The sequence below is a fragment of the Cibotium barometz genome, chromosome 47 (genome assembly GCF_041138505.1).
Source record: "Cibotium barometz isolate CiBa-2024 chromosome 47, ASM4113850v1, whole genome shotgun sequence".
Lineage (NCBI taxonomy): Eukaryota > Viridiplantae > Streptophyta > Polypodiopsida > Cyatheales > Cibotiaceae > Cibotium > Cibotium barometz.
The window spans coordinates 7,807,142-7,830,487 of NC_141092.1; the positions used below are offsets into that span (position 1 = coordinate 7,807,142).

The window sequence follows — 23,346 nt, forward strand, 5'->3', positions numbered from 1 at the left end:
AATCTCATGTGGTACCGACGATTTGCTCTGAATCATGCGGGCAATCATCATAATTAGTGGTCTCTCCTTTGCCTCCATCCCTCATCCGTCCCTTTCTGAGATCTGTGATGTATGCTGGGCTCCCAAATTGGAGCTCCGTACAGGAGGGTCGGTGTGACAAGTGTATCAGATAGCCACAATTTGGTGTGCGGCTCCTGAAACTGTATGTGTGCACACTGCCTCTCAAGTGCCCCCAAGGTTGCATGCCCTCGAGCTAATCTAGTTGCTGCTGCCTCCTTTAGGGAGAAACGTGGTCCTGTGAAATTAACTCTCAAGTAGACATATGACCTGACATAATCAGCTCCCCTCGGACAGTGAACTGAGGCTTTGATCTCGTCACCCATGCCTGTGTGGTGTTAAACACCATAACCTTGGTTTTCCCAAGGTTCACTGTCAGATCTCTATCCGCATAGAATGCCTGTAATGCATCCAGATGTCTCTGCAATCCCTCCGGAGAGTGTGAGATTAGAACAATATCATCAGCATATAACAAGATGGGTATCAACACCCCTGCCAGGCATTGCCCTTGGGCCTCCCAATCTGTCTACATAATCGGAGACCACATCAATGTACAGTCCAAAGAGGGTGGGTGATAGCGGGCATCCCTGCTTCACCCCTATCGTGCTGGTCACCATATCAGATAGTCCGCCTGGAGCTCGAACTCTGCCTGTCACAAACTCATACAAAGCATACATCCCCCATTGCATATCCTCAGGTACATCAATGTCACGCAATTAGTCCAAAGAGGGTGGGTGATAGCAGGCATCCCTACTTCACCCCTATCGTGCTGGTCACCATATCGGATAGTCCGCCTGGAGCTCGGACTCTGCCTGTCACAAACTCATACAAAGCATATATGCCCCACTGCATATCCTCAGGTACCTCAATGTCACGCAATCTGTGCATAAGCTTGGCACGTGGTACAGTATCCAAGGCTTTGCGAAAGTCCACAAATCAACAGTATATCCTTCTCTTCTGTGCCTTGCCCTCTTCAATAAGTGACCGAAGTGTTGGTATGTGATCCAAGGTAGTAATCCTCTCCTGAAGCCGGCATGTCCCTGTGCTCGATGACCATGCCTCTCTGCCCAGCGGCTTAGCTCTGACTCCAATATAGAGCCATATAGTTTGGCCATGTAATGACCAATCATGATCATCCTATAGTTGCTTGGTACCATGGGGTCCCCACTCTTAAAGAGTGGTACAATGATATGTGTTGTCTAGCTTGCCGGGAAACCCTCACAAATGGCACGATTAAACACATATACGATTAGCGAAGCCAAAGTATTCGCGTGCATATGAGACGTGCTCTCCAACTAGCCCATCATGATCCTGTGCCTTTCCATTCTGTAGCCTGTCTATCGCATCTAGCACCATCCGCATAGTAAAAAAGATGCTACTAGCCGGTCTAGCTCCCAGTGGAGGGGGGGTGGGGGGCTGTCTTGGTGCATCATATAGCTCTCTAGCATAGGGAGTACCAGGCTGTCTCTCCTGAAACATCTTCCCTTCCATGTCCTCTTGCTGTCCTTCCTCAGGAAGAGTTGGTAGATCTCCTCTAGCTTAGCCAGGTAGGCTCGTTTCTTCCTTCGCACAAGGTGCCGAAAGATCATCCTGGCCTGTCTATGCATGAGTCCCAATGGCAATCTCACGCCAAGAGAGAGAGAGAGAGAAATGAAATGATATATTAACGTCTCTAAGAGGCCGTAGTGGCCTATGAGACCAAAACTGAGAGTACATTTGAAGTTGGTGTCTCATCAAAGAGAACAACTAAATGAGACTAAAAAGTTCAATAAACTGATTGTCCTACAGTTATAAGAACAGAACTGTAAGACTCCGAGATGATACTGAGTAGAAAATATTGGAAAATAGTGAAAAATGTATATCAGGTAGATCCATGTATGGTGATCAGTTGAAGTGTTGCCCTCTCCTTAGATCAAGTATCTCTGCCATGGGGCTGTCTAGAATGGAGAAGTCGTAGAAGCGAGGTAGGCGCCTCCGATGCCGAGCAATAATGGCTCTGATCTAGCGATGGTGAGGATGCCGTGGGCGGGATCCTGGTGGGCGTGGCGGATGAGCACGACATAAGATAACTGCTCTATCAGTGGTGACTCCCTGGAAGCGTGGTCGGTGCCCTGATGGCCCAATGGAGGAGGTATCAGGAGGTGTGTGGGCTGGGTTGCTGGTGCTGGTGCCGAAGAAATCTGTTAGGGTCCTCTGTCTAGGTACCTGTCTGCCAAGAGGGTCTCTCTGTGTCTCCTGAGCTCAAGTAGAAACAATCCCAGGCATCTTTGATCCTCAAACTCCATGACCCTGCGAAACGGCCCAAAACCCTCTCGGAAGAGGCAGTGATATCTCCCTCGGATCTCATAATATGAAGAGATTAAATGTCCTACGAAGGACCCAATGGGCCTGTGAGACCAAAGTGATATTGTAATGTCCATGACATATCTCATCATGGAATGTAAAATAAAACAGAAATAGAAAAAAACTCTCATTGGAGTGATACAAGAGAGAGAGAAAGAAAGAAAGAAAGTTATATTAAGCATCTACTAAAGACCCAATGGGCCCATGAGACCAAAGTGATACAATAATGTCCATGGCATATCCCATCATGGAATGGAAAATAAAACAGAAACAAAACATAGCTATCTCACTGGGGTGGTACAAAACTGTCCATGGAAACACATCATGGAATACCAAGAACCTGGAATACGAGAGGAGCATCCGCTCCCAATAGATGGTATACCACTCTCCAAAATATCAAGCATGTGGCTAATGAGTATGGCTGAGAGGTCTGCCTCAGCCACTTGCGTGGAAAGGTAGCTTGATGGCGGTGGAGCATGTCCTGGATCTGGAGCTGATGAGGGGATCGCGGCTGACTCCGGGGGCGGGGGCATTGGGCACGTTGGAATGCGGAGGCCTAGTATGAGGTGGTGGGTCCGGAGCAGCCCAAGGCAGGTCCACAAGATCCACTGTATGGGTGTCCTCCATCTCCTGGGTCCGGAGGAAATTGGTGACGGTTGGCTGGCAAGGGAAGGGTTACGGTGGCTGAGACCAAAGCTCTCTCAAGAAAGTGTCCGTGTCTGCAGAGCTCAAGCAGGAAGAGGCTTGGGCAACGCTGGTCCGGGAAGTTAATGATCCTGGAGAGTGGGCCAAATCCCTCATGAAATAGATAGTGAAACCTCCCGCAGATCTCATAGTATATTGGGCAGCGACATATGTAATGCTCCTCTGTCTCAACCTTTGTGTGGATAATCGGCAGATCCTCTCCTCTCCGGGTCTCCGTATGAGCTCCTCGGCTGTGTGTGTGTGTGAGAGAGAGATGATGATAATGATGATGTTAGTATTGACATCCATGGAGTCCAAATATGGCCCATGGGACCAAATCTTTTTAGTGCTGATGGGTATAGCAAGACGTGCCCATCTAGACACTGAATACAGGTGTACTCCCATGCAAGGGGGTTCCATATGGTCAAGTGTATTTTGATGCTATAGTGAGCTAGTCTTGTTTTGAGAGAGAGAGAGAGAGAGAGAGAGGGAGATGATTAACTAATGGTGAATGTTTGTGTAGTTGGGACCAAGGGACCTGGAAAACATCCTCAGCTGATGCCATCGACTCCTAGATGGGCTGTTGCAAATGGTGCTGCTGTGATTCTTAGTGTTTGTGATGATGAAGTGTCACGCTATGAAACAGCTGATCTCACAGCAGCAGCTGTCCCAGCTTTATTGCTTCCTCCTCCAGCTACTGCTCTGGATGAGCACTTGGTTGCAGGGTTACCTCCACTTGAGCCATTCGCTCGACTATTCCACAGGTCTGTTTTCAAAAACCATTGACAGGATTTTCCACTCTATTAAGAGTGGTAATAGCATGCCAACTTGTTTTTCACACAACTTGTAAGTGATATCTTATATCCTTGCTTTCAGATACTATGCCATTGCCACACCTGGTGCAACTCAGCGACTATTTCTAGGTCTTCTTGAAGCTCCACCATCGTGGGCTCCTGACGCTCTCGATGCTGCAGTGCAACTGGTGGAGCTACTTCGAGCAGCTGAAGATTACAGTTCATCAATGCAGGTCGGTCACAGATTTTTCTGTTCTAAACATTTTAGAACTAGTTGATTTTTGTTTTGTTTTGAGGTTCAGACAAATCACTCTCCCGAAAAGATTGGGAAAAGCACCAGCACAAGGCAATGTACAAGTTTTGTTGTAACCAAAATCTGATTATTGATATATTAATAAGTCAGATCAAGCTTGGCAAGCTTCAATACTAGAGTTCCTAAGACATGGTGGAATTTACTGTGTAGAGCTAACACCCATCTCAACCTGAGAATCCAGATGTCTGGTAGTAGTGCCCCCTCTGGATCCATTGAGGCCCCCTTCTTGAAGCATATAAGCCCACTCTAAATTACTGAAGACTTTTTAGAGATAGGAAGCCGTTGCATGGCCTGCTATAATGCAATCCATAAGGCTGTTTACAAGGAATGGAGAGAGGTTCTGTCACTTCAGATGCTCAGGAGGAAGTCTCTTTGTGTGGTTTTTGCCGATTTAGAAATACCAGGTACAGGGAAAGGGTATGAGGGCAATCAGAGCAAATAACTCAAAGGGCCTGCATTATGTATCCTTCAAGGCCTTGTGCATCTGGCCTCCAAATTTACCAAGCTGTCAAACTGAGGATAATCTCTGACTTGATGTCCACCACAGAATGATATAGCATTATGGGAGAATTTGGGACCAGGGTCGTGGTGTGAATGATTCCACAAGATGCATAGAAAGCAACTATTGTGGGGCTGTACTGTCCCTCAAGTCAGAAAGCCACACAACTGACCTCTAACTAATGTAGTATGGTGATTAAGGACATGAGGAGTGCTTTTCTCTGCCATACTTTGTGATTCTCTGTACATCCCATATGGAATGTTACAACCTCTAACATTGCGGATTTGAACCTGTAACTGCAGGCAACCCACCTAGCCATAAGAAAAAGGTAACCTTTGTATCTTTGTCATGACCCCCTGAAGGAAATGGTGGTGATGTAATGATTCTCTTAATGGAATCTCAATAGCTTTACTAGCACAAGAGCTGATTGAATTAGTCAAGAGTGGGATTTTCTATGTAAACGTCATCGTTAGTTTCTCCAATTCTCCTTCATTTTTTGTTTTTGTTTTTTTTTTTTGGGGCAGAAAGGAGACTTTTACAAAGTATGAATAGACCATACAAAATCATGGATGGAAGCTGGAACAAAAAAACCTCATCCTAGAATGTAGGGTGATCTTAACCAATATGGGGTACAAAGGTGCCATTAGAGTCCTGAGTGGGTGGAAGGCTAGACCCATGTGATTGAATGGGGCTAGGCTGAGTCTATGGATCTGGATGGTCCCCGTATATGAACCTATGTGGCCGTGGCCATAAGAGAGTGAATATTGTTTCCCCATATAGTACAAATGCACTAATGCACTGAGCATTGTATATCTGAATGCCCTTGATAGCCTTTGTGCATTTGGCCCTCCAAACATGCCAAGCTATGATACTGGCAATGATCTCCAGAGTAGTATCAATCCTCTGCAGATTTAGTTTATACTATGTATGAGGAATATCCCCATATATGAGCCTATGTGGCCATAAGAGAGTGAATATTGTTTCCACATATAGTACAAATGCACTGAGCATTTTATATCTGAATGCCCTCGATAGCCTCTGTGCATTTGGCCCTCCAAATATGCCAAGCTATGATATTGGCAATGATCTCCGAAGTAGTATCAGTTTTCTGCAGAGGTAGTTTATACTGTGTATGAGGAATATCCAGAAGCATGCAGCGTTGGGCCACACCTCTACATATCATCATGGTGGTGTCCACATCCTTGCCCGCAAAAAATATTTGTGGACCAAATTGAGTGTGCCAAGCAACAACACCCCAAGTAACGTAAATGGTATCTCTCTTCAATTTGCAGTTCAATTTGCAGATAAGTTGAGCTATAGAGCCCCAAATCCTTTGAGTAGCTCTACACCACAATATGCAATGTTGTACTGTCTCAGAAGCTACCAGGCATATGGGACATGTGAGGTCTGCTTCAAAAATAGCCCTTCACTGATTAATGGGGAGGCCACTATGTAAGAATAAGCAAAAGAAGTGGGAGATCCAGCTCCTCCTATATGAGTGCCCAAGTTTGTGCCAAAACCTCTTTTGAATCAATGGGGTGATGCCTTAATTTTCCCAATGTGGCCTGATTGTAGGAGCCCTTTGATTCTATCCAAGTAAAAGGAGCTTGGTAGTACAGACAATAGTGGAAGAAAGGCCGACTCTTCATAGGATTGGTTGCATCAATCCACTCCCACTCACGAGGATCCCAATGAAGATGTGTGATAGGACATCCACGGTCCACCATGCAACCATAAGCACCAAGACCCATGGGTCACAATATCACAGGTAGTGCGAGGATTAATTTCGTGCATGTCACATTTCAACAATCTCCATCTTGGCTGGATAGAATAAAAAACACAATCTCCCTCCTCATCTTGATCCATTAAGGCTAACACCTGTAATGGCGCTCCTGTCCTAGAGAAAACACCCAGCGAGGTAGGATGATATTGATTGTGAAATATGCTACTCATAAGGTATACACTATAGCTACATCAATTTGATCGATCTGTCTACAACTTCCTCTTAGGTGCTGGGTGGATGCAAGTCTCTGATCCATAGGAATACTTTTGAAAGCCTTCCAGGCAATGATTCTCGATGCACATCTCTCCCAGCCTGGCTACTGCATACATCTAGACCCACCTTGAGGTCTCCCAACCTCATCTCTAATGAGGTCATTCCACATTATGGGCTGTCTATCAGCGTCATAAGCCTCTGTCTCAAAAAAGGTCTCACGTTGCTCTAGACTTTGATAATGGCAGCTATAAGTGGAGACGAAGGTGCCCTATACTTTGCCTCAGTAAAGATGAAACGTGAATTGAGCATCCAATCTCCACCACCAAGAGGTGTACAATTAGAAATGTGAAACATAAAGAAATTCTTCAAAGGCTTAGTGCCTGGAAGGAAATCTTTCACGGCTAACTTGCAAAGCAATGCCTTGCATTGTATATCCGGATCTACAACCATCTCTAATTAAGACAAGATGCATCTTTGTTTGCCATGTCAGGAAATTCCTTACATTGAATTTCTCCATTGTAATTCCGCTCTTGTTTGACTCCATGGAGGTCATTGATGTGGGCAGTGCCACGTTTGTTGACGGACGCTCCACTGGATGTGGATCGCCATGTGGTTGCAGAGCAGGTGTTGCTTAGGCGGGAGTTGATGATGGGCAGCTCAACAGATGGCAACGCTCACTGCAGCGGCATTGGCGACAGCTAGGCGTTGCGTCAGAGTTGACATGGGCATCGGATCAGGGTGGCACAGTCAGAGGTGAGCAAAGCTAGTGGAGGTGGGCAGCATCAACAAGAAAAGACGGTGGCGCTAGGTAGAGGTGGTGACAGATGTGTCAGTAGCAGCAAGGGGCATGTGATGACAATAGGTTAGCATGCTCTGATACCATTTGATGGTATGAGGGTTGCTTGAAAGGCTATGGTGTTTGGAGGATATCCATTGTGTGCGTAAAGAGAGAGAGAGAGAGAAATGAAATGTTATAGTAATGTCTTCAAAAGGCCAAAGTGACCTATGAGACCAAAGTTACGACCATATGACATCTGATACACTATCTGGAAAAGAAAAGAAAGAACTGAAGGTAAGTATCTAGCCCTACAATACATCACTAGGGAGCATCTAGAAGCAGCAACTAGGGAGAGTGGGAAGCTAATGCTACTAGTCAAAATGGGGTACATGAGTACATGGATACATGAATACATGAATATGGGGGAGTACAAAAGTGACAGTGAGTACAACAGTATATGGCTAGAGTGGTAATCATCCTAGGAGCTCTAGCATGGGTCTCTGCCGGATGGCCTGGATATCTGCCATAGTGAGATGCCTGGTCAGACGAGCCCGATGCCTCGCAATGATGCTCTGAATCCTCTGGTGTAGGCACCGTCTCCGATGTGAGGATCCGCGAGCCCTCGGGCGTTTGGATCTGCCCAACTGGATAGCTCTCTCAACTAGAGTCCCACGGGGTGCCCACTGCCGGGCTGTCGGCTGTGTGTCCTCCCGGGTAGTCCCTCTAAAGAAGTCAGTAATCTGTCTCTGTGTGGACTCCCTGCCAGTCGAGCGTCTGCTCCTGATAATGGACTCTCTGAGCTTGCGGATCTCCAGGAGATAAAAACCCAAGCTTCTCTAATCACAATAGTCCATGACTCTAGCCAGTGGTCCAAATCCCTCTTTGAAAAGGCAATGGTAGCGCCCTCGAATCTCATAATATGCTGTGCGACGACAGATGTAGTGCTCCTCCGTCTCTGGCTCTATCCAACAAATCTGACAAATCCTGTCCCCTGGAGGTATGCCTCTAAATATGCCTGTCTCCATCTCTAACTGATGTGAAGAGGTGCGGATCTGCCCAATGGCGCACCTCAATCCATGAGACAGATGGGTATCCATGTAGCTCGGTCTAAGTATAAAGCCATCCTCAGTGGTGCGGAGAAGATGGTCTCTATAGAAAGCCATCTTCATCCCCAACTCCTGTGAGGGCTCTAGCCATGTCCTCCTAGTGTCCAGCTGAATGAGGTCCTGTCTGATGACTCTACTAATCTGGTGAGAGAGGGTGCCTCCAGAGAGTACTGGAAGGGTGGAAGTCTGTCTAAACTGAACCCATGGAGCTCAAACCAGGATGCTATCTGCGCATACCAACGAAGTGTCTCCCTCCATGGCTAGCTGATGAGAGGACTCTAAAGCAAGTCGTGCATACCGGTGTTGGGGAAGCTCCCAGGTGCTATGAATGAAGGACACTGATCTGGCAAGAGCCTCAACTACGATCGGTGGTGCTCCCATCTCGGCTCTGATAATCTCATGGGGTACCGAGGCCTTAGCTCGAATCATCTTGGAGATCATGGACACAAGTGGTCTCTCCATCAATCTCCATGCATCGTATGTGCGTCCTGATCGACTGTGACGATCTAGGCTAGTCCCCAAGATCTATACTCCATATAGCATAGCCGATGTGACCAGCGTGTCAAAAAGCCACAGCCTAGTGCGTGGTTCCTGAAAGTGTACCTGTGAGCACATCCTCTCTAGACCTCCTAGTGCTGGATATCCTCTAGTCAATCTGGCCTCTGCTGCCCCCCTCATGGAAAATGTGGGACCAGTGAACACCACTCCAAGATATGTGTATGAGTCAACATACTCCACTGTCTCCTGCCCATATGTGAAAATAGGCATTGATCTCCAGACCCACTGAGCTATAGTGTTAAACACCATAACCTTGGTCTTACCAAGGTTAACTGAGAGCCCACTGTCCTGTGCATAAGCATGTAAGGTATCCAAGTGCCTTTGCATACCCTCTGGTGAGTCTGCTATAAGCACAATATCATCAACATACAAGAGTTAGAGGTATCCAAGTGCCAGCCAACTGGGCTCCTCTGTCTCCTCTTGTCCCAATATAATCAGAGATCTCATCATTGTATAGTCCAAATAGAGTCAGAGAGAGCGAGCAGCCGTGTTTCACCCCTATAGTGGAGTGTACTGGCTGGGAGAGACCCTCTGAAGTCCGCACCTGCCCAACTACCGTCTCATAAAGTGCCATAATAACCCAAATGCGCTCACATGGAACCCCCAAGTCTTGTAGCCTGCGCATCAGTCTAGCTCTGGGCACTGTGTCAAAGGCCTTGCGGAAATCCACAAAGCCACAGTAGATCCTCCTCCCATGTGCTCTGCCCTCCTCAATGATGGCCCTGAGGGTAAAGATATGATCCAAAGTAGAGAATCTCCTCCTGAAACCGGCTTGTCCCTGAGCTCGGACCCCTTGTCTCTTTGCCCATCTGTTCAACTCCTGCTCAAGAATAGAGGCATATAGCTTGGCCAGCGAGTGACCAATCATAATGGTGTGGTAGTTAGTCGGCAGGCTCGGATCTCCAGACTTGAGTACCGGCACAATCGTTGAAGTACTCCAAGTCCCAGGAAACCCCTCACACATGGCTCTATTAAACATGAGAGCTAGCAAGTTTGCAATCAGATCTCGAGCATGTATGAAATGCTCGGCTACAATGCCCTCATGATCCTGTGCCCTCCCTGTATGCAATCTGTTGATGGCCCTCCTCACCATCTCTGCTGTGAAGAAGGTAGAAGTGGGTGGACAAGGCTCTGGAGGGTTCGGTAGTGGTGGCTGCTCTGGTACTGTGTAGAGGGAGGTCGCATACTCGCCCCATGTATCTGGAGAGGTAATGGCCGGAGGCGGGGGGTTGCTCTCTAAGCAATCTCCAGGCCTCCCCAGAATCCTGACTCAAAAACAGCTGATACATGTCTCTCTCCAGCCGAGCTAAGAATGCTCTCTTCTTCTGCCAAATGAGGCATCGGAAGATGATGCGTGACTGTCTATATGTAGTAACACCTGTGGCCACCTCTCTCTGTAGCCAAGCTCTGAGCTCCCTATAGTCATCATCATACCAACTATTCTGGGGCATGCTCCCAGGACGTGGTCGTACTGTGGGCTGCGTGTGTGGGAAGGCCGTCGCTGCAGCTGTATGTAAAGCCGATGTCAAGATCTGTGTGAGCTCTGCTAATGGCCTCTGTGGATCCTTTGCACTCAACAAGCTATAGATCTCTGCAGTGTATACTCCATCAGTCTCTCTACAGAAGGTATATCTCGGGTGATAGGAGGACTGCCCAACCTGGCGGGTACTGAAGTGGAAATCCACCGTAAAGGAGAGAAGTGCATGATCCACCGTAACTCCGATGGGCCTCGGGCCAATCGCAAAATCCTGGATACTCGGGATGAAGGTTGGCGAGGCTAAAACATAATCCACTGTGCTGGCCCCATGTCTGTGTGGAAAGCAAGTAAAGCCAATGGCAAGTGGATACCTCTCTAGGCCATTTAAAATGGCCAGCCCATGTGTAGTCCCCATTTCCAAGAGGTATCTCCCATACTCAGTACACTCCACCTCATCCCGCGATCTCCGGGTCAAACACATCTCCTCCACATCTATCTCTCCAACATCTCCTCCGAAGTGTCAAAGAAGGAGGTCTGGTACTGAGCCGTTTGAGCATTAAAGTCCCCAAGTATGATAACATCTAGCTGGTCGGTCAGTGCCACCTGCTGTCGGCCTACTGTATGGACGACAACAACCCTGAAAAGTGCTGATTAGAGCTGTTCTTTTGTCTTCTGGTCCTGCCACACCAGCTGCCCTTTCTATAGCTCTTGGACGCCTATTGCACATGGCTTTGCTGCCAGCCGAGAGCCCCGTGTGACTTCCCATGATGTGGATGTTGCTGATTATGATGATATGCTTGTTAGCACATTCATCCCCAGTTTCTGCCCATTTCTGGTGCCCATTTGGTCCCTTTTGTGTGGCCCTTGATTGTGGGCTGGCCACCCCTTTTTCCCATATTTTTCTGGAATTTTTCCCGGCCTTTTTGGTATTTTACCAGTCGGCCAGCATACATGCGCTAGTCGGCCGGCATTCTCTGTCCCAGTCGGCCAGCATACCTCACCTATAAATAGGTGATGCTGGCCTCTCATTTCTCATTCAATCTTGTACATATTTTGCTCCCTCACTTATGAGACTTCTAGTGTCTCTTGCTTGGGACTGTTTTGCTTCAGTATTTTCAGCATAGTTGCTCCATATCTCTCTCTCTTGCACTCTCTATTCAGCACACTCTAGTGCCACTTTGCTTCCGCTCTGTGCACTCTTTCAATGCTGCTACTGCGGATGATGATGATGCTGATCCTCTTGATGAAGGTAAGACTTGTGGTGAGGATTATGATGTGATGCTATGGTTGTTGATGATGAGGATTCTGATGATATGACTTAACTGCTGACTAGTCAAGGCTTAAGATTGTTCATGCACAGGATTAGCCATGGCATGGGTGTGCATGTGACATTACTTGCTGCTAAACTTGATGACGGGGTGGACACTGTCATTCTTTCTCCTTGGACTGCTACTAACTTTGACCTTCTACTGACTTTGACTTTAACTAATTGATATTTTTGTTTGAACATCTTCACTCTTGATCTCCACTTCCAAGTCTTGTTGAAGAACTGAGCATTTGTTCGACTGCTATCGCCAAGATTGCTTTCCACACCTGTCGGAATTGATCATGCCTGTTGCTAGGCCTTTGGAATTGATTTGAAAGCTTAATGATGTATTGGTTCTGCGTACATTGTTAGAAACTGTGCATCTCAGTGTATTTTGGGGAATACCTATTTATTGGGTTTTATCCTATTTTTTGCTATTTTAGTTAGTTGTGGAGCAGTCGGCCAGCTCTAGGAGCTGTTGGCCAGTTCCTCACAACACTATAAAAGGGGCCTCCCCATTATTGACTTCTGTAATCCAATCCAAGCACAGTGCAACACCTCTTGCTGGCTATTAGAAAAGGTGATCTTGGCCACAACCTCTCTATCTCCTTTGATCCTTGTATTGTCTATGCTTCCACCTGTGCATACTCCAACATGGTATCAGTCGCTTAGGTACCCGACTGCACTCTTCTTTGTGATTGTGAAACTTCCCTCTGCTGTGTTTTCTGGAGATCCAAACAGTGGCTGTGTTTTTTCTCAACATAGCTACGTTTTCTGCTCCCGAAGCTCTTCTTCATCAGCGTTTCACTTCCCCAAGCTGTCCTGTTGTTGCTGCTTTGTACCAAGTGTCGTTAGCAAGCTTCTTGGTGCTATTTTTCAGTGTTTGATCGCGGTGAAAGAGCTGCTTTTCTCTGTTTTTACAGCATTGACTGTAGTGGAAGCTGTTTCTTTGCGGGTGGTGCATCCCAACGAGTGGCCCTAAGATCTCTGCTTCTTCCCCGGTTTCCCCTTCCTCTGGTTGGGTGTTTCTGGTGAGTTTTGGTGGACTGTTTTGCTGCTGTCCAACCACTTTCTCTCTCAGATTTGAGAGGGGGCTGATTGGTCCTGGTGCCTCGCTTTGTTGGAAAGTGCACGAGAGGAGTCTTGGAGTGCTGAGATTTGTAGACTTTGTTGCTGTGGATATGGCTCCCCCCCTTGTACAAACAAGGATGACAAGTTGGACGGAACCAACTATGCCCATTGGAAGCTGAACATGCGGATTTGGTTCATCCATAAGGGTTTATGGGAGATTGCTCAGGGTAGTGAGAAGAAGCTCGAACGTCCTCAGAAATCGAGGAGGTGGACCCACGATCAAGAGGATGAATTCCTTGCGGGATTACAAGACTGGGAGAATCGTGATTCAAAGGCGCATTTAGTGCTTGTGCGGACCATTACACAAAGGACGTCTCACCGGTCGTGCAAACTCTTACCAGGGCTCATCAAGTATGGTCCAAATTCGAGGATCTGTTTGTGCAAGGGCAACTCTACGGTCTGGTATTTCTTGCTGGTAGCTTTATGCAGTCATTTCTCATGAAGGCAAAGTTATCCATGACGAGTTACTGGCAGGATATGTTCATCTTTGGTGTAGCAGAGATTATGGACAGGATCTGTCTTGAGTTCATTGTTTGAGGCTTTTTGGACCACTATTGGGTATTATGGGCACAGTGTGTTCAACAACTCATCATCTTATTCTTGGAGTTTGCCACACACTTGTGTGGGAATTCGGAGCCAAGCAAAGTTCCTTGCTGTTTGTGGTGGCGTTTTGTTTCGTGGAAACAGGTTGGTAGGTGCTCTCTCCGAGGTGATTCCGGTATCTGCAATACTAGAGGGTCCATGGTTGCATCTTCATCAGCTTATCTTCTTCAGACTCTTGCACACTATGAGCCTGCAGAGGGGGTGTTAGAAATTGTGCATCTTAGTGTATTTTGGGGAATACCTATTTATTGGGTTTTATACTATTGTTTGCTATTTTAGTTAGTCGTGGAGCAATTGGCCAGCTCTAGGAGCAATCGGCGAGTTCTTCTCAGCACTATAAAAGGGGCCTCCCCATTATTCACTTCTCTAATCCAATCCAAGCACAATGCAACACCCTTTGCTGGCTATTGTCATTGTAAAGCTTTGTGCTATTATAAAAGATGATCTTGTCCACAAGCTCTCTATCTTTTTTGCTACCTCTCTCTTTTCTATTGTGTATGTTTGCGCTTGTGCATACTCCAACATGCATACCCTTCGGGAATGCTTCCTATGGCTTCGCATGTTGTTGCAGACCACTCCATTTACCAAGCTCCATCCTTTCTGTTGGAACTGTGCACCTTCCTTGGGACAATTCTTTGTAGGCTGAGCTTGAATGCTCTGATACCAATGTTTCATGCGCGGAAGCCTTTGCTATACTGATCTACAACCCTAAGCTTGATTAAGAACAATGGTGTTGCTTAAACATGATTAAGATAGAGAGGGAAAAAGAGAGAGATTAGTGTCAGGGTTTTTCATATTTTAATATGGTACCAAAAGGTTGCATAAATGCTTGTACATGATGCAAGCCCTTGGTCAGTTCTGGAGGGGTGACCTTTGGCCTCTACATAACTCCTATTGACTTATGAGACTGATGATTGCATTATGAACTTGATGAATGAATTGATTATGAACTGGATGCTTATATATATGTTAGCTGGTTGATCGGTGCCACTTGTTGTTGGCCTGTTGGATGAACGAAAAAAACCCTAAAAAATGTTGATTGAAGTTGCGCTTTTGTCTTTTGGTTGTGCCACACTTGCTGCCCTCTCTATAGATCCTAGCCGCTTGCTGCACAAGGCTTTGCTGCTAGCCGACATGATGTTTGCTGCCAGCCGACAGCCCCCCTGTGACTTCCCATGATGTTGATGCTGCTGATTATGATGATATACTGCTGATGATGATGATGATGATGTGCTGATGAAGATGACTGATGAAGCTGAGGCTTCTGTTGAGGATGATGATGTAATGCTATGGTTGTTGATGATGAGGATTTTGATGTTGACTTAATTACTGACTAATCTGGGATTAAGATTGTTCATGTATAGGATTAGCCACGGCACGGGTGTGCACATGACAAATACCCCCCCGGGTGCGAAGCCCGATGCTGAGCAGGAGCCGACGGGGCTCTGATACCATGAAAGAACGCGGAACCGCAGAGTACCACACACAGCGTGGAGGCACAGCACGCGGATAGAGCCCAATAATTGGCTGGGTCCCCCCTTCCAAATATTGAAGATCCCATGAAACCACTATAAAGATGGGGGATAAGGGGAGACCAAGGGCTATTTAGCCCTATATAGAGGAGTTAATTAGACCCCAATGCCTCGTTAGAGTTGCAAACCTTGTGGGAAAGCATTGTAGTGGCTCCTTTGGCAAGGCAAACACGTGCTAGTTCTGGCCATACAGTTAGGCATTTTGTGGATCATGCTCTCATTTCCTCTACTTGCAATGTCGAGGAACTTGCTTCCTTTGAGGAAGCATAGGAGAATCATCATTGGATGCATGCCATGCAACAGGAATATGATTCCATCTTGAAGAATGACACTTGGGATTTAGTTGACTTCCTTTTGGCAAGAAAGCTGTTGGTATGAAGTGGGTCTACAAGATCCAAAAAAGTTTGATGGTAGGGTTAATCGCTACAAAGCCAGACTTGTGGCAAAGGGCTATGCATAGTAGAAAGGCATAGGTTATGATGAGACCTTTGCACCCACATCTCGAATGACCACCATTAGGTGTATCATTGCTATGGCAGCACATCATGGTTGGATAGTGCATCAATTGGACATCAAAACGGCCTTCTTGAATTGTGGCTTGCATGAGGAGCTTTATGTATCTGAGCCTCATAACATTGGCAATAGGAAAGATCGTTGGTTTTGTCAGAGTAGTGGATTTTCATGGTGTTTGTTTAGTCTTGGAATGTGGTGTTATTGTAGGGCTTGTTGAAGAACGAGGAGTTTCAAGGTAGGGCATGGTCATCTTTTGCAGGAGAATCTCTCATTCAAGTTGCTAGCTATGATCATCACATAAGCTCATTCCATGTGCGGTTCCCCCTTTCAAGACTGCCAATTGGATGAGCAAACCGGAGCTCACGGAGGTTTGGAGCTCAAGCAACATTAGGAGAGAGGCTGTGAGCTTCTAGAGGTTTTACTGTGAGGAGCACCATTCTCAGGGCCCATGTAGAGTGTGTACTTCATAGTAGTTTCTTTTTCGGGGTGAAAAAAGTGTAGGTAAACTTGAACACCTAATCTCTAGTGTATTTGATTGGTGGTGATCACTTTGCATGTATATATACCTAGTCTCTAGTGTATTTAATATACAGTGGGTTGTCCACTGCAAATGTGTATATACCTTAAACTCAAAAAAGAAGTGAAACACTTCGAGGTCATGGAGCAGAATTTAAAGTAATGTGAGAATGATGGTATCATTAGGCATCTGAGTAGTAACATCATTAGTTATAGTTTGATAAACCATTTAGAACTTTAGTCTTTGTGCAGGGTTTATCTGAGATCTTTCTCCATATTATTTTGCAGCTTCCTAGAAACTGGTTGCATTTACATTTTCTTCGGCCGGTTGGAGCAGCTATGGCCATGCGGTCAGGAATTGCAGCAGATGCAGCAGCAGCTTTGCTGTTTCGGGTGTTTTCACAACCAGCTTTGCTCTTTCCTCCACCTGGGCATGCTCAGGATCATCATGGGAGGCAGTCAGTGTATGGATTTTCAAGGCATCCGGTTAAAAGAACAAGGGAGCAGGTAATTTTGAAGAAAATGTGCGGATATTTTTGTTTTGCAGTACATAGCAAGTCCTTATTCCACTACTAATCCTTGTGATGTTTTTTTTCTCCTAAGATGGTCAGTGCTGCTGCGAAAGCCACTGAAGAGGCTACTGCAAGAGGCATAGCTTCCCTGATGTGTGATCATGGACCAGATGTGGAGTGGCAAATATGCACACTTTGGGAGGCAGCTTATGGGCTTCTTCCTCGTAACTCCTCTGCTGCTAATTTGCCAGAACTTGTTTTGGCAACACCATTACAGCCTCCTCCTTTGTCATGGAATCTTTTCCGGCCTCTACTTCGGGTGCTTGAATATTTGCCACATGGAAGCCCATCAGAAGCTTGCTTATTAAGGATTTTCACTGCCACTGTTGAAGTAATCTTGCAAAGAGCGGTTCCCACTGAAGAGAATCAAGAGCAAAGAAGTGGGTTGGTAAGAACAACTCAACTTGGCTTGGGTAGATTTGGTTTAAAGCAAATGGCCAGCACAGAGCTGCGGGCGATGGTGCATTCTTTGTTCACAGAGTCATGCCCATCAGCAGATCTTGCAGCACAACTCCTTTCAGTAGCTTTCACAGTTTGCCTGAGCCATGATGCAGTACAATATGGCAACAAGAAGTCAAATGTCTCTCTCTCCAATGACAGATTAAACGAGGACGGAGGATCTTCTACAAGGTCCATGTTGAGGTCTTCAGGATGCATTTCTGGGAAAGAGAGGGGGGCAGTCTCAACTTTTGATTCTTACGTCGTGGCTGCAGTTTGTGCCTTGGCATGTGAAGTACAGATTCTTTCTCTACCAGCACCTATGTTAGGTACATCCAAGCAGAGCTCATTTCAATCAGCAGGATCAGAAGTGGGTAATTCTTGTGGTGTTGAGAGTTTAAGTAGTTTCCATTGTGGTGTTGTCTCTGCAGTGAATAATGCAATGAGGCTCCTTAGACTGTTAGAAGCGTTATTGGCCTTGGTTCCGCAGTCATCTTACATAATCCCAGGTAGTGGGAGCAGCAGTTTAGGGGATATTGTTGCTGCTGCTGTAGTTGCTGCCCATATATCAGAGGTTTTAGGCAAGTCAAAGGCATGCATGCATTCATTGACAGCCATAATGCGTTGTTCATGGGAACCTAAGTTGTCTGCCAAGGCTGCCTCTGTGTTAGCACTCGTTGAAGGAAATAGAAAGGTTGTGGCTGCAGTGGTCGACACTTCAGGGGCCTCTCATGCACATGAATATATGAAAACAGAAGCTTTCCAGGAGTGCGTAGTTAAAAGTACAATTGAATCAGTCCATGGGGCAAGAGTCCAGGCACGTGGTACTGTTTCTCAGACTAAGGATGCCATTCAGACACTGCAGGTCTGCCATGGCTGTGACAGAGGAGTGGAAAGTTCTGATGACCTAAAGCAGAACCCTATTAATGTCACTTTGAAGACCTGTGTAGAGAAAAGTCTGGTGAACCTACCCATAGACGCATCGGATGTTGTCTCACTTCTGTGCATGGAGAAAGACGGTGGGTTGAATGATAAAGTAGGCTCTTTTGTAACAACCGTGCTACAAGAGAACAAAGACTTGTCTGTGGCAGCTGTGCCATTGCTTTGCAAAAGATTGATAACTGCACCCGAGGTTCGTACTGGTGGTGAGGGCACATCTGCCAAAAGAGGGTGGCGACAGGTAAGAGATTCCTCAGTCAGTATTATACGCTCAATGTAATATCAGAGTTTTTTTTTTCCTGATGTAGTCTATGTGAAATATAGGTTACTGGCTGAGATTCCTCAGCCAGTAGTATATGCTCAATGTAAGATCAGAGGTTTTTTTTTCCCTGATCTAATCTATATGAAATATTTATCTATACAGCTTGTGATTTCAGGTTGTGGAAGCACTTTGCCATATTGTTTCCGTGTACCCTGAGAAAGCAGCTTCAGCAATCATGTTTCAGGTGAGAGCTCTTTGCATGAAGCCTTTTTTTGTTGTTTGTTTGTCAGAGGGGAGACATAATAAAAAAGGAGTTAGAAAGGGAACTGCAGAGGAGAATAAGCATAGCAAAAGGGGTGGAAGAAAGAGGGCTTGGGCAGCAAGTAGAGAACAAAGGAAAGCTAGGTGAATTCTTGTTGATAATGCAAGCCATTTATAGAGCCAACGAAGGATGAATAATATAAGCACAACAATAAAAACTTGATTACGTTGTGATTAACAAGTACTCCAAATGTAAATCAGATTTACTTCCATCACTTACCTCGGGTGGCAAGCACTATGCACTAGCATTTCGCTCTACCACTGATTGCTACTATAATCATGCTTTACAAAACAACCTCCCTATTAAAAGACCTTGCACGCTAGCACTAATTCTACAACCACCTGTGTGGTGGCCTCCTCAAGTTGCCCAACCCTTGAACTGGTAGAGTAGGGGAAACATGAACGGTGCTGCTTCATTTAGAGCATGGAGTTCCTCCCTCTTGTCAAATGGTCTTCAGAGATTAAGCCATAGTCTTTAAAGATTAAGCCATACTTTTTTCCATACTTTATCCTTCATGACCAAAACTATGGCAAGGTCATTTGCCTCTTTTGCTGCCACTGTAGGATTTGCATGACTGGAAGGCAGTTCTATTTGTGGAGGCCGTCCATTATAGTTCATGTTCTTCTTCATCCCTTTGATTTATGATGCACGGTACATGATGGTCCCATCACGCTTGGTGAGAGCAAGTTCATTAAGAAGGTGGTGTGGATGACCATGAACGTCATGCCCTCTGCCCGCACCAGAGTACTCCGCTTCCATGATGAACCAATAGCTGTTTTCAGCAAAGGAGATTTATATCTTTTGTTAGGATTAGTAATCATTAATTAGATTGATCTATAATTGTGATGCTGTTGGATGTGAAAGGAGATGCTTTGCACAGAGACTCATAGACAAAACACACACACAAGCTTAGAGAGCAACATAGACGATAGCGATAGCTAGAATGTACTCAATATGATAATGAGCGAGTGGAGTATAATGTACTAGTATCCCTAGTAGGGCTGACGTGGCTGCTAACACACTAAGGGTGTGTTCTCATGGGAAAAAACCCCATGCCAGCACATGGTAATCAGCTCTGTTCACACTTGAACTTCCCAGAGGCAGAAGGCTAACAAACCCCCCTTAAGTGAATGGTGTGAACGGATATAGGGTGTAGCAGACTACCTTGGTAGAGATAATAAGGTTAGAGCTTGTCGGAAAGCTTCAAAATTCTCCCTGGAAAGGAAAACCATCTGCCACATTGGCCTATGTTGGCACGTAGGTTGTTGACCCTATCTCTCTAGCATGGAGCCATAGTGGTAATGCACCTCAATGTGCTTTGTCCGCGCATGGAAAACTGGATTCCATGCAACTGCTAATGCCCTCTGACTGCCACTGTAAAGGGTGGTAGCAGACTGTTGCCCGGTCGATACCAAGATTAGCCAAAAGACGGCGGAGCCAGGGGCACTCCATAGTAGCTGTGAAGGCTGCCTTGTATTTAGCTTCACAACTGGACACGTCTACTGTCAATTGCTTCTTGTTGAGCCATGAGATGCATGAGCTGCCAAGGAGGAAATGGTATCCACTGGTTGACACTCTTTTGTCGGAACATCTTGCCCAATCAGTGTGTGTGTAAGCAGACAAGCATAAAGAAGACGTAGTGCTGTAAAACAATGCATAGTGCTGAGTGCCTTGAAGGTAGCGAAAGACACGCTTCACTGCTTGCTAATGCCGAGTGCTCGGACAATGTGTAAACCTGCTCAATTGCGACACTGCATAGTGAACATTGAGACGGGTATTGCACATATATATAAGGCATGTGACAACTTGCTGATAGATGGCTACATCAAAGGGCTCAGAAGAGCCCTCAATGGATAATCGGAGCTTGGGTTTCACAAGAGTAGAAACAGGTTTGCAATAAATCGCTCCAAGAGCTGTCGAATGTATCTTCTTTGAGATAACATGATGCCCTCCTTAGTCGGAACAAATTGGATATCCAAATAATAATGCAGAAGACCCATGTCGGAAACATAAAATTGAAAGAGTGCACAAAGCGGAAGCAAAGGAGCACTAGAGTGTGCTGAATAGAGAGTGCAAGAGAGAGAGAGAGATATGGAGCAAACTATGTTGAATATACCGAAGCAAAACAGTCCCAAGCAAGAGACACTACAAGTCTCATAAGTGAGGGAGAAAATATGTACAAGACTGAATGAAAAGTGAGTGGCCAGCACCTCCTATTTATAGGTGAGGTATGCTGGCCGATTGGTAAAATACCAAAAAGGCTAGGAAAAATCCCAGAAAAATAGGGGAAAAAGGGGTGGGCAGCCCACAATCAAGGGCCATACAAAAGGGACCAAATGCGCACCAAAAGTGAGCAGAAACTGGGGATGAAAGTGCTAACACCCCCTCTCAGCACCAGATGCTGAACAAACTCTAAGAAGCCGAAGATGAGGAGCCAAGGAAGCGTGAGAAACCGGCTTGGTGAACAAATCTGCAGCATTCTCCGCTGAAGGACAATACTCCAAACATAAATCTCCAGCAAGAACCCATTCACGAACATAGTGATACTGAATCTCAATGTGTTTCATACGAGCATGAAACATAGGGTTCTTGGCGATGGCGATGCAACTCTGATTGTCACACCCAGGGTTAGTTCCGTACGTCGTACGACTGAAATCGTACGTACCTACTGTACGGTACGGTACCGTACGGATTCGTACGATACCGTACGATTTTTTTTTGGGGGGGGTTTTGTGGTGGTGGTGGTGTTATTGTTGTTGTTGTTGTTGTTGTTGTTGTTGTTGCGTGGAGCAATTTCAGTCTTCTAGAGAGCCATTCATCGCCCTTTGCAGCCTATAGGAAGCTGTTTGTCAGGAGCGTGTGCACTTGCCATTGCCATATTAGGCAAGCGATCATATTGCCTGATGAGGAGGAGGAGGCAATCTTCATGGAGCTCTATAGTGAGCTTCCATTGCCCCCTCATGATGATACCCCACTGCCTAGAGAGCCCTTGTTTGATGATGATGGCAACCTACTTAGCGAGAATGATCCCCAGAGTGTCTCGTCCACCTTCGAAGAGTCCTCTTCAGAGAACTCTCTTGATGGACACTCTAGTAGTGATCATGTTGATGATCATGTAGATGTTGGTGATGATGTAGACTTTTGATATGTTATAGCTCTCTAGGCATTGGGCATCTATCTCCTTCTAGCCCATCGATGATGTATTGTAGTATGTAGTATACTGTATCATGTATGTACGCATGTTGGCGGTCGCCCATGCCATGAGTTTTTGGCCTATCCTTTTGTAGCAATTTTGTACTCTAATGGCATGATGACATTATGTTCATGGTTCTACTATTTTGTAACTTCTTGTCTACAATTTTTAAGTTTAGGAAGTATTTTTAAAAAAAAAACGTACTAATATCGTACCGTACCTCAAAAATTTTTAAGGTACCAATTAGTACCGTATTTTATCGTACCGTACCGTATCGTACCTTTCGTACTAACTAAGCATGGTCACACCAAAGAAGAGTAGATCTGGTAGGAGGACAGCCGAGCTCCTCCAATAATCTCCACAACCATATCGCCTCACATGGAGCATAACACATTGTACAGTACTCCGCCTCAGTAGAGGAAAGTGCCATAGTAGGCTGCTTGTTACTGCTTCATGAAATGGCTCCATACGCGAGTGTAAAAACACAACCAGTGGTTGAATGCCGAGTATCTGGATCTCCAGCCCAATCTGAATCAAACCATCCAACAAGAGTGCATCCTTGGCCATAGAAGATGCCAAAGTCCAGAGTGCCATGCAAGTACCGAAGAACTGTGAGAGCACTCCGCCAATGCTGCTGATGGGGTTTGGATGAGAAAGAACTCAATAAATTGACTGCGAAACATATGTCCAATCGGGAGTAGGTCAACCACACCAAATAGCTGCCGACGAGAACCCGATACCGTCCCTGATCAATCCCTAGAGAAACATCAAGAAGAGAAAGCTTCTCACCAATATCCATAGGAGAAGTTATGGTCTGCACCCAGTCATCTGAAATCTGTCGAGAATCTCCCGTGTGTACTTTTGCTGAGAGAAGAAAATGCCCTTCGAGGTTTGCCAAATCTCAAAGCCGAGAAAATAATGCAAGAGGCCAAGATCCATCATCTCAAACTCTGTCTCCAAAGCATCCATAACAGAATGGATCCTCACAGAATAAGAACCTGTAAAGATGAGGTCATCAACATAGACCAAAACGATAACAATCAATCCCCTCTCAAGGAGGATATAGAGCATGAGAATGGCGCAGGCCGAGCTTCTGATGAAAGAACTCATCAATCCGCTGGTACCAAGCCCGCGGAGCCTGCTTCAGACCATATAAAGCCTTCTTCAGCTGGTACACATGATCCTGTTTGCCTGGAACAACAAATCCCGGCGGCTGATCAACATAAACCTCCTGTGTAAGCTCTCCATCAAGGAAAGCCGACTTGACGTTCATCTGCAAGGTGGTCTCATCGAAGTCGACTCTAGGGTGATGAGCATAACCCTTGGCAACCAACCTCGCCTTGTGCTTGTCCAAGCTACCATCAGCTTGGAACTTCGATTTGAAGATCCAACGCACACCAATCACTGTACGCTA

General features: G+C 45.9%; 1 protein-coding gene across 5 annotated transcripts in view; it reads left to right on the forward strand.

Annotated features, from left to right (window-relative positions):
* The window catches only part of LOC147611321 (protein GIGANTEA-like), a 73,714-nt gene that overhangs the window by 10,343 nt on the left and 40,025 nt on the right, over nucleotides 1-23,346 (forward strand). For 3 of the 5 annotated variants that reach the window (XM_086784390.1, XM_086784385.1, XM_086784386.1), the window contains exons 7-11: nucleotides 3,608-3,848; nucleotides 3,961-4,111; nucleotides 16,495-16,713; nucleotides 16,810-18,396; nucleotides 18,593-18,661. In XM_086784390.1, coding sequence (XP_086640516.1) covers nucleotides 3,608-3,848; nucleotides 3,961-4,111; nucleotides 16,495-16,713; nucleotides 16,810-18,396; nucleotides 18,593-18,661 — 2,267 coding nt within the window. The remainder of the gene's footprint in view (nucleotides 1-3,607; nucleotides 3,849-3,960; nucleotides 4,112-16,494; nucleotides 16,714-16,809; nucleotides 18,397-18,592; nucleotides 18,662-23,346) is intronic. The other 2 variants (XM_086784387.1, XM_086784389.1) reach the window with 1 other exon arrangement.